At 34.7% G+C, this 10,502-nt stretch overlaps 1 protein-coding gene and 1 long non-coding RNA gene across 2 annotated transcripts; one reads left to right on the forward strand and one right to left on the reverse strand.

Annotated features, from left to right (window-relative positions):
* Positions 1 to 4,997: 4,997 nt before the first annotated feature.
* Positions 4,998 to 8,423, reverse strand: LOC100633473 (pre-rRNA processing protein FTSJ3-like). The gene is made up of 5 exons (XM_011406794.2): positions 8,341 to 8,423; positions 6,219 to 6,583; positions 5,777 to 6,041; positions 5,249 to 5,724; positions 4,998 to 5,197 (listed from the first exon to the last, which is right to left on the reverse strand). Exons 1-5 carry the CDS (start codon positions 8,421 to 8,423, stop codon positions 5,007 to 5,009), a joined length of 1,380 nt encoding a protein of 459 aa, XP_011405096.1. The 3' UTR covers positions 4,998 to 5,006.
* A 1,072-nt stretch (positions 8,424 to 9,495) lies between these two features.
* On the forward strand, positions 9,496 to 10,225 carry LOC109583347 (uncharacterized). The gene is made up of 2 exons (XR_002185479.1): positions 9,496 to 9,851; positions 9,898 to 10,225. It is a non-coding gene; the product is annotated as an uncharacterized LOC109583347 (long non-coding RNA).
* The last annotated feature ends 277 nt before the right edge of the window (positions 10,226 to 10,502 follow it).

Consider the following 10,502-nt stretch of genomic DNA (forward strand, 5'->3'; position numbering starts at 1 on the left):
TGTCACTTCAACAGTGTTTGATACAAGTGTCCATTATGAGTTACGTGAGCCATTACTTGATATACAGGAGAGCTGAACTTTTAATTATAGTTATTATGTTTTTTAGACTTTAAAGTGTGATGTGTGACTTTAAAAACACTCTAAATGATTAAGTTAATTAATAATTGTGTCTATGACTGTTTGTGAATTGACCTCAATTTGTTCATTACAGTACAGACTATCCCCTGGTTTTTGTTTTTTGTCAAATTATAAAAATTTAATCCCATTTTGATTAGAAATTTTTATACACATTATATTGTACATATTTAATGAATGTATTTAATGAATGTATTTATAAAACATGTTTTGAAGGAAGTTGTGTATGTCATTTGTAGTGCATCAGCATTAGCTGCATGACAGCTGCACTGCATTTAAAATCACTATTATAAATTTGATCAAAATAATTTGAGAATGAGCAAAATAAATGTCTAATGAGTAGAGCAAGAGAGATGGAGGAAGTTTCAGTATCTTTTGCTTTGTATCGCTTCACTCTTTATCTCTATTTCTAAAACCAAGTCAAAGATAATATTAAATCCTTTAGGCCAAGCCACCTCATTATTTACTCTTGCTTAGACATTAGTATAATGCTATTAGTGTAATCATCATAACCCTCTTGTAGTGCTCTTAGCATCACTAAGCAGTACATACTTTGAATGTATGTCACCTTCAATAGGGACACTAAAGCCTTAATAGCAAAGAAAGGTTAATACAATACTGTATTGTAAGATCTTTAAATGTAATTAATTATACATTGGTATAGTCACATGAGAATGAGATACAGTCACTTTTTTCAACAATTAAAATGCTCATAACTGAGTACTGAGGGAGAGAGAACACTCTGCAGTCTCAGTACATTTCACTGGTACAAGAAAGAGATGAGCTGCTAAGAGAAGAGTCCAAAAACAGCAAGACAGTATAACAATGTGAATGACTTAATTATGTTACAATCACTATAATAACTGATTTTCATTTGATATGTCACAGTTATGAGAAAAACAGTAGTCCATTGAGTCAGCTTTTCTAGCTAGTAGCATAACTCAACTATCACAGTAATTCTTTTTTTATCATGAGCTAAATTAGTCTACTCTCAGCAAATTGCACTGACCTTGCTACTAATATACAAGTATTGTGTGGTCACATTAAACAAGTACAGACTGCGGTCTATGCAAACTGCTGTAATTAGTGATCTATGGTAGATGAGCAAACAGCAGCACAGTTTACTAGTCAGGCAAACCTGCCCTGACTAACAGTGTGTATTTGATGATTTGTAGCCAGTCTAGCTAGACCTATATAAGCTAACAGTTAATGCTTGCACTTATCATCACAGTTTTTGCTCTGTCAGAGTGTCATTGTCAGAGGCACAATACGGAGAGCCAGTCTAGCTAGACTTATGTAAGCTAACAGTTAATGCTTGCACTTATCATCACAGTTTCTTGCTCTGCCAGTGTCATTGTCAGGGGCACAATATGGAATTGTGTCTGTTTCTGCAGTGGCTCTTTCTTTCATCTATTGCTTTCTTTTTGGGAAATGGTGAAGTGTTTTATGTTCATCCTAACAATAATTCTTCACAGTGTCCTAATGATACTACTTGTTGGGATATTAACAAGTATGCTAACAATGATTTTATAAATAACAGCATCTACTATTTCCTGCCCGGAATCCACAACTTGACTAGAAACATTAATATTGAATGGGGAAGCAATCTTACTTTCCAAGGGAAAGGAAAGATGAGAGGAGATCCTCATAAATCTGTCATGGAGTCACCAGTGGCAATAAAATGTATCGGCTATGTAACTGTTACTTTTGGTAATTGCAATAATTTATTGCTATCAAACCTTACCATTAAAAACTGTGGCTATGATGTGGATGGCAGTGAGAATGGTTATCCTGGTCTTGTTATTAATGCATCTAGTGCAAATTTGAGTTACATGTCACTACAGGAGAGCCAGTGGATAGCATTATGGTTCATTGATGTCAGTGATTTAACAGTTTATCATTCTTCTTTTTACAAAAATGTTTATTCTATTGACGTTTTATACAATTATGACTCACCATCTCAAAGTTTGCTTGAGGTAAATGAATGTAATTTTACAGGTTCATTTGTTGAACTATTCCTAATACTTGATCAGAATGTTTACGTTGATATAAGAATAACTGCTGTCCATTTGTATGACAGCAGTTATGGAATTTATTTGCTCAGCACAGCAAGTCTGTATGACCTACAGATTGATAAACTAGTGAGTATTAGTTGTGCTGGTACGTTATTTTATCAAAGACAAAATTCAGCATTTGTTATGGATTCCGATAGCCCATCTATTAGTATCACAGACAGTGTAATCTCTGAAAGTTCTTCACGTGCTTTTCTGTTGAACAATGGGAAAGTAAACATTAGTAATTGCACTTTCAGCAACAATAAAGACAGTGCTCTTGGTTTAGTTAATGCAATTGTTACAATTTTTGGTGACAATTACTTCATCAATAATACTGGTCGTAGAGGAGCTGGGATTAACTTAATCATAACATCATATATCTACCTATCCCCTGATGCCTATTTGTCATTTATTGACAATAGTGCTGAAGTTACAGGAGGTGCTATAAATATAGATCAACCAGAAGTTCATTATATTCATGGCGGTTTTGTTACTTTATGCTTCTTTCAATTCTTGGACACTAAAAATAAAACATACTTTTATTTTGATAACAATACAGCAGGTTTAGCAGGAACAGCAGTTTATGGAGGAGCTGTAGATTCGTGTCTTTTGACAGAGGGTTTATTTTTTGGACGATCTTTGTTTTTAGAGGCAAGTACATTTGTCAATCAACCAGGTTATTCTGTTATATCATCTGATCCACTCAATGTCTGCTTCTGTAATGATGACAACTCTCCTAACTGCAGTATAAGGACAATGAATCTTTCAGCATTTCCTGGACAAAAAATTGGTTTTATTATGGCAGTGGTTGGACAACTTAAAAATTTAACAACTGGGGCTATTGATATTACTAATAACAATTTAGCCAGTTCATATCTTATACCAGCAGCTAACTGTACAATGATCAGTTACATCTTTGAGCCAAAGGACATAAATCAGACTGACACTACACTGAAAGTCACTATACAAAATATTGACGTTATTAAAAGTGCTTATGAAACAAGTGTGGCAAGTCCAATAATAAATGTCATAGTTTTACCCTGTCCTAAGGGATTCTGCTTATCAAAAAAAGTTTGTAGTTGTGAATATATCAATGAATCAGTCAGGAAATTTCAAAGTTGCAATCCCACTAACAATTCTGTGACAAAACAACCTGGGTCTAATTTATGGCTAAATGGCACTAGTGAGTGTACAATATCATATTCAAGTTGTCCTTTTGATTATTGCAATGGCAATAATACATTTGATTTAAGCAGGCCTAATAGACAATGTGCCTTTAATCGATCTGGTGACTTGTGTGGAAATTGTTCTGATAACTTCAGTCTAATGCTGGGGTCCAACAGGTGTGGGGAATGCAGCAATGCTTATCTTGCTCTTATAATCCCATTTGCTATGTTTGGTATTGCTCTAGTTTTTCTGATTGTTGCTCTTAATCTAACAGTCACTGTTGGAACCATCAATGGGCTACTCTTCTTTGCTAATGTCATTAAGATTTATCAACCTTTAATCCCACATTTTAACGCGTTCATTATATTGAGTCAATTCATTTCATGGATCAACATGGACTTTGGTATTGAGACATGTTTCTATAATGGTATGGAATCATGTGGTAAGACTGGTCTACAGTTTGTGTTCACAATTTATCTTTGGGCACTCATTTTACTCATCATACTTTTAAGCAAATGGTCCATGAAGCTTACCAGACTAATGGGCAACAATGCAGTTCCTGTTTTATGTACTCTCCTCCTTCTCTCTTACACTAAACTCCTACGTACCATTTTCTCCATCTTCAGCTTTGATAGAATCTATGAATTGAGCAATACAAAAGATGCGTACACTTTAAAGCATGTGTGGTCAGTTGATGGTACTATTGATTATGCTCATGGCTGTCACTTAGCCCTCTTCATTATTGGTTTACTGGTCCTAACTTTTCTTGTCCTTCCCTACACAATGCTCCTTCTTCTCTTTCCTTTATGGGAACTGTGTCGTTCTAAATGTACCATTGGTACAACTTACTATATTAAGCTGAAGCCATTTTTTGATGCATATGCTGGTCCCTATACTGACTCATTTCGGTTTTGGCCTGGAATGCTGTTAGTAGTAAGGATTATACTAGCTGCAGTGGTTGCTACTAAAGCTCAAAATGAAGAAGACACTGGAGTGGCTCCTCTTGGTCTGTTGGTTGCAGTTGTTGTGATTCTTCTCACTGCTTTGCATCTTAAAGTTGTCTACAAGAACCCAAAACTCAATGCTCTTGATCAATTCTTTCTAATTTGTCTCCTGATCACAACTGTTGTCATTTATGTGTCAAAGAATCCAAACGATTCCTTTGGAGCAGAAACAGCCATCTTTAGTTTTAGCTTTGTTTGTTTCTTGGGTATAATAGCTTATCATGCTTACAACAAAGAAATTGTGAAGAATATTCTGAAGAAAGCCAAGAAGGCAGCAGGGAAGAAGTCATTCACAGAAAGCAGCATTAAAATTGATGAAAATATGAGCACTGATGAAGCAAGAATGAAGATGCCTACTGTCACTTCAACAGTGTTTGATACAAGCGACATTTACCAGTTTCGTGAGCCATTACTTGACATAAAAGAAAGCTAAACTTTATTTTAATTTTAAAGTGTGAACACCTTTCATCTTATTTTCATGATTTAGCATATATGTAGGAAGGGAAAATTACAATAATTTATTTGTTGCAATTTTTTCTGCTTTTGTTCCTTAATTTTCTGTTTTTGGTTTTTGTTTTTATCATCTTATAATAATAATAATTTTGGAAAACAAAATGAATAAGTAAATTAATAATAAATGCATTGGCTAATGTTTTCTTTGTTTCTTGTATTGTGCCTTTTGCCTCCTATTATCTTTCTTCATGCGAGGATCCACTACTTTAAATCTTCCACTCACACCAGCTGGTCTCTTCACTCTCTTCCCCAGTCCTCTCTTAGCAACAACATACTGCACATCACGCTTCTTGCTACTTGCAAGCCCTGCCTTCTTGTAGATTCCTATGCAATTAGCATATTATATAAGCAGTATAATAATCATAATAATCATACCTTTTATTTGACGGACTTTCTTTTGATCAGTAACGTCAGGAGTATCACAAATAACTCGAGCTTTCTCTCTTGCTTTGGTAAGCTTGCGAGCTGCCCTTTGCTTCTTCCTTGCCTTAGCTTCTGCTATCTTCTTTATAGGACGAGCGTTTATCTCTTTAAGCTTTTTACGGTATTTGTCAACCATATCTTTAGTGATTGGTAACTGCTTCTGACAATGTGAACTCTCATCTTCCCTGAACCAATCAGGTAAGTTAGGATCATCTGATGTCCACCTGTTGTATCCACTCTCTATCAAATCCTGCCTCTTCTTGTGTGATTGGACTAGGAGGGCACCAATGGCCAGTCCTGCTGGATCTAGTTTCCGTACTTTCTTTGGTGCTACATCTTCTTCATCTTCTGATGTATCACTGTCATCATCAAACCCTGAGTGTTGTACAGCAGTAGAAGATACAGCTGGATCTTGTACAATGTCCTCACTATTAATAATAAAACAAATAATAGCACACACAAAATTAAGGTTACACATACACTTCAATGTGCAATATCTGAAATAAACAAGTGTTTAACTGTTTGACTGACTCATTCTCATCTTCATCATTTGATACTTGTTCCTCTTCTTTATTGATGATCTTCCCTCCTTTCTGTTTATATCTTTCCATGGCAGCTGCCACTTCCTCCTCCTCATCTTTCTCTCCGCTAAGAACTCCCTCAAACAAAGGATTGCTGAACCAACGGACAGTCTTCTGAGACTTCCCTTTCTTCTTATCTTTCAAACTAACAACTAGTGGATTACCTATATAAGAATTTATGTTGACAGTGCTTCATTAAATGCTCATAATTACCAGTCATCATAATTATGAAAATACATACACAGTACAAACACAAATATTCATTTCATCCAATGCATTATTTTACTGCAGTAACTGTATGTCATTCACAGTCAGGTACTCATGTATAATGAATGGCTTACTTTTATCTTCATTATCTAGTTCCATATCCTCATCATTGTCATCATCATCAGACTCTTCATACTCAATCTCTCCTTCTTCATTCTCTTCCTCTTCATTGCTGCTGTCTTCCCTGATGTTATAATCTTCCTCTACTAGCAATGGTCGTTGAGCTGATGCTTCTTCATCATCAGTCTCAAGAGCGTCTCCATCAATATCTTCTCCTTCAACCTCTTCCAATTGGTTTGAGGTTTTTATGTGATTCAAGGAAAAGAGTTTCTCTTTGCCTCCGGAGGTAACCTCACCAGTCACTGGGTTGTCTTTCTCTTGCTGAGACTTGAGACGCTCCTCAACTTTCCTCCTTTGCTTTCTCTTGTATCTCAGTATACTATTGGAATAAAGAAATGTATTGTGTATTGCACAATTAATATACTTTCTGATACATGTATATGCATGCATGCTTTATTTCAATTTGCTGTTGAGTTGATTCTGATTAAGTTTGGATTTTCTAAATTGCTTTGAAATTTGGCCAAAGACTATGAGCAGTTGAGCACTATAGTGAAGGGTATTGTTCAAAAAATGGCTAGGAGTAGTCTGGGCCCGCCCCTTCGCCAGAAAGGGCATGACCAGACTAGGCTAGGAGAGAATTCTCCATTTTATAATTTTTTTCTGATGCATTTGGATTTACATGTATGTTGTGTATAGTGTTGTTGTAGTTCCTTGGTACTAGAACTAAATCAATTCTAGTACTGCCTTTTTTTCATAGTTCTAGTTCCAAGAACTAGAACTAGTACTATTTATACAACCAATGTAAGAACTAGAACTAAACTAGAACTAGCTTATACAAGACTTGTAGTACTAGAACTAAACTGGAACTAAACTTTGCCAGAGTCTCAGTACTAGAACTATACTGGAACTAAAAGTACATTCTCTTGTGGTACTAGAACTAGTTTGGAACTAGAATTGTAGAACAATGTTAGTTGACAAAGAAGGTGCTAATTTGTCAGTGAAATATTTTAGCACATAACAAAGACTGAGTAACAAATAATGTATGAATTAGTTACTTATTGACATAGATTATAATGCATAAGTATATCAATAGACTTTTGAATACTTGTTCAGTTCAAAGCTAAGCAGTTAAAGCATGACAGCAGAAGCAAAAAGAAGCAGTATTTAGAAATTATTTCCAATTAGAACTAAGCTTCTTAAACTCTATTGCCAGAACAAGTACAAGAACTATAACTTAGCTCTTGAACTAGAACAATAGCTAAAATTTATTGAAATCTAGTTCTAGAACTAATACTAGAACTAACTTTATCAAACTATAGTTCTAGAACTAGTACTAGAACTAAACTTTATCAAACTCTAGTTCCAGAACTAGTACTAGAACTAATTTTATCAAACTCTAGTTCCAGAACTAGTACTAGAACTAAACTTTATCAAAGTCTAGTTCCGGAACTAGTACTAGAACTAAATTTTATCTAACTCTAGTTCTAGAACTAGTACTAGAACTATATAAAATTATGGTACTACAACAACACAACTTGTGTAGCAGATTCCAATCAAATTAAAATTTAAAAAAAATTATAAAGTTGCACAAAAAACCATGAGCTGCCTTGAGGAGACAATTATTAGCATTAGCAATTATCATTTGGCTGGTATCTAATTTAGCGTTTTGATCATTTAATATTAATAATATAATCAGAAATTAAGATTAGTGTGGATTGAAGTTAGCAATTTTTAAATATTGCTAAAATTCACTAAATTAAATACTTCGCAACAATTGTCTTATTAAGGTATATAGTACATGGGCTATAGTACAGAGTTTTTGGCCAAATTTTGCCAAAAATGAAAAGGAAGGAATTTTCCATCTTTATAATTTTTCCTAATACATATGCATGTTCTTATGTTGAGTAGAAAGTTTTGAGCTGATTCTGATCAAATTTGAATTTTAAAAAACTTTTGAAGTTTTTCCAAAATTGGGCCAAATATCATGGGCTATAGATCTAATGCAGGGAACTCTTGCCAAAAACAGATAGGAGAGAATCACCAATTTCAATTTTATTTGCCCTCCCCTTTACCTCTTTAATTCTGCTTTTTCTTTTTTGGCTATATAGTTCTTTGACTCTAGCATCAACTTCTGACAAGTCCATTTCATTGTCTGAGTCAGCCCCTTTAGTACCAGACTCATCCTCACTGTCACTGACTTGATCGAGAAACTCTTTCATTTTAGCTCTCCATTTAATGAGCATGCACCTTCAGTTCTTTCAAACCTAGTACCTATGTGTAGTACTAGATTTATCTATGTACACAGCACTAATATTGTATCATTAGAGCATGGATACTTTAGTGTCACTGCAGAGTTGACATTTACGAGTTATGTGAGCCATTACAGGAGAGCTGAACTTTTAAGTATAGGTTATACACCGAGGTAGAGGTTTCTATGGTATTTATTAACCGAGCGACGCAGTCGCGAGGTTAATAAATGCCATAGAAACCGATACCGAGGTGTATAACCAACTTCTATCATGACATTTGAAAACAACTACCAGCTGCTGATAATAAGACCACAGTTGACATAAATACAACATATCTAACAGGCTAGGCATTAAAGAATCAACCAAGCTTGACAAATGGACTAATAAGAGCATAAGCGTAGAGCGCCAGGTTTCGCTTATTTTATTTAATAAACCAAGAGGTTAATAAGTGTTCCCGGGAGGTTAATAAGTGTTCCCGGGAGGTATCTAATAGATTTAGAAACCTGGCATTCTGCAATCTGATTGGTCAATTACAAGTAGGCATGATAGAATTATAGTTATTAGAACTATGTAGATGTTTTTTAGACTTTAAAGTGTGACGTGTGATTTTTAAAACACTCTAAATGATTAAGTTAATTAATAATTGTGTCTGTGACTGTTTGGTGAATGGACCTCAATTCGTTCAATATAGAGTACATTATCAATGATCGTACACCATCAATTTTCGGACACTTGTTTTAGGAAAACTATACATTGCCATCTCATGAAACTGCAAAGTATTATAGCAATAGTTATCCTTTATTTGCGTGACAAAACTTGTAGCTCTAGCAAGAGTGCATAGAAAGTTATAAGCTCTCAAAGCGTGGTGTCCGACAATACCAATGATCGGCCAAAATTCTCAATCTTCGGACTGTCATTTCTGAACGGCAGCAAAGGATAGTTTTAGAAGGTCACTATGATAACTTTGTAGGCCTGTCTTTAAACTAACTATCACCATCCGGATCTTTTTGATAGCTGTCTTTTTGACAGAGATAGTTATGGCACGCCGATTGTTTCAAAATTATCGATAAAAATCCTTCCTTTTTTCTAATAGATTACAGAGATTTACTGAGTTGTGACCTATATTGATTGATTGATCGATTCATGATCATTGATCGATCGATTGATTGTGACTTATCCATCAATCATTGATGGATCGATTGATCGATCGATTATCACAACTGGAGGGGTGTGGCTGAACAGCGATGTTTTACCATAGATATACGGAATTAGGCACATGGTACCACAAAGCTTGCCCTTCTTCTTTACCTCATTCCTTTCCTTCTTTGCTCGCTCAAACTCACTCAGTCTCAGTCCAGAGATAAGCTTAGACTTCGTACTATGGAACAAGAAAAAGAGGTAACCTGAATAATCATTCTAGGCTGTCTTTTATCACTTGGTGCAGATGGAGGATATTTTGACTACTACTAGATGATGGGGGTTTCCTCGAATGTTAAAGACAAGTTTAAAGCAGAAAAGGCATACCAGTTATTACTGATACCTCAGAACTACCAAGAGAGTTAAGCATTCTAATGCATGAGTGAGTCTACATTCAATATGAACTCAATATGAATTCAATACGAACTCTTCATTTATCATTACTAGTATCACTTTTGTGACACTTGTTATTTCATTGTAAATTGTTCTGATTTCAATAGTTTCAAAATAATTATTAAAGTATTAACATGTATCAGTCATAATTCAGTATTACCAATACAACTACATGTATAAACAAAATTCGTAAGGAAAAAGGCAAGGAAGAAGAGAGAGTAAACAAACTTTAGTCAGTATACAGTTAAAAGAGAGATAAGATTAAAAATAATATTGTTAGTTCTTTAATATTTCATTTAACATTGATTTAGCTTGCAGGAATTCAACAAAAGGATCCACGTCTTCATTTGTTGTAAAGTCATGTAGTCTACTAAGAAATAACTCCTTTAATTCATCATCTACATCTTCTAGTGTTTCTGGAATAATGACAGTATTAATCTCTTCATCTGGGATAGGTCC

This window comes from Amphimedon queenslandica, unplaced genomic scaffold (genome assembly GCF_000090795.2).
Source record: "Amphimedon queenslandica unplaced genomic scaffold, v1.1 AMPQUscaffold_13310, whole genome shotgun sequence".
Taxonomy (NCBI): Eukaryota; Metazoa; Porifera; class Demospongiae; order Haplosclerida; family Niphatidae; genus Amphimedon; species Amphimedon queenslandica.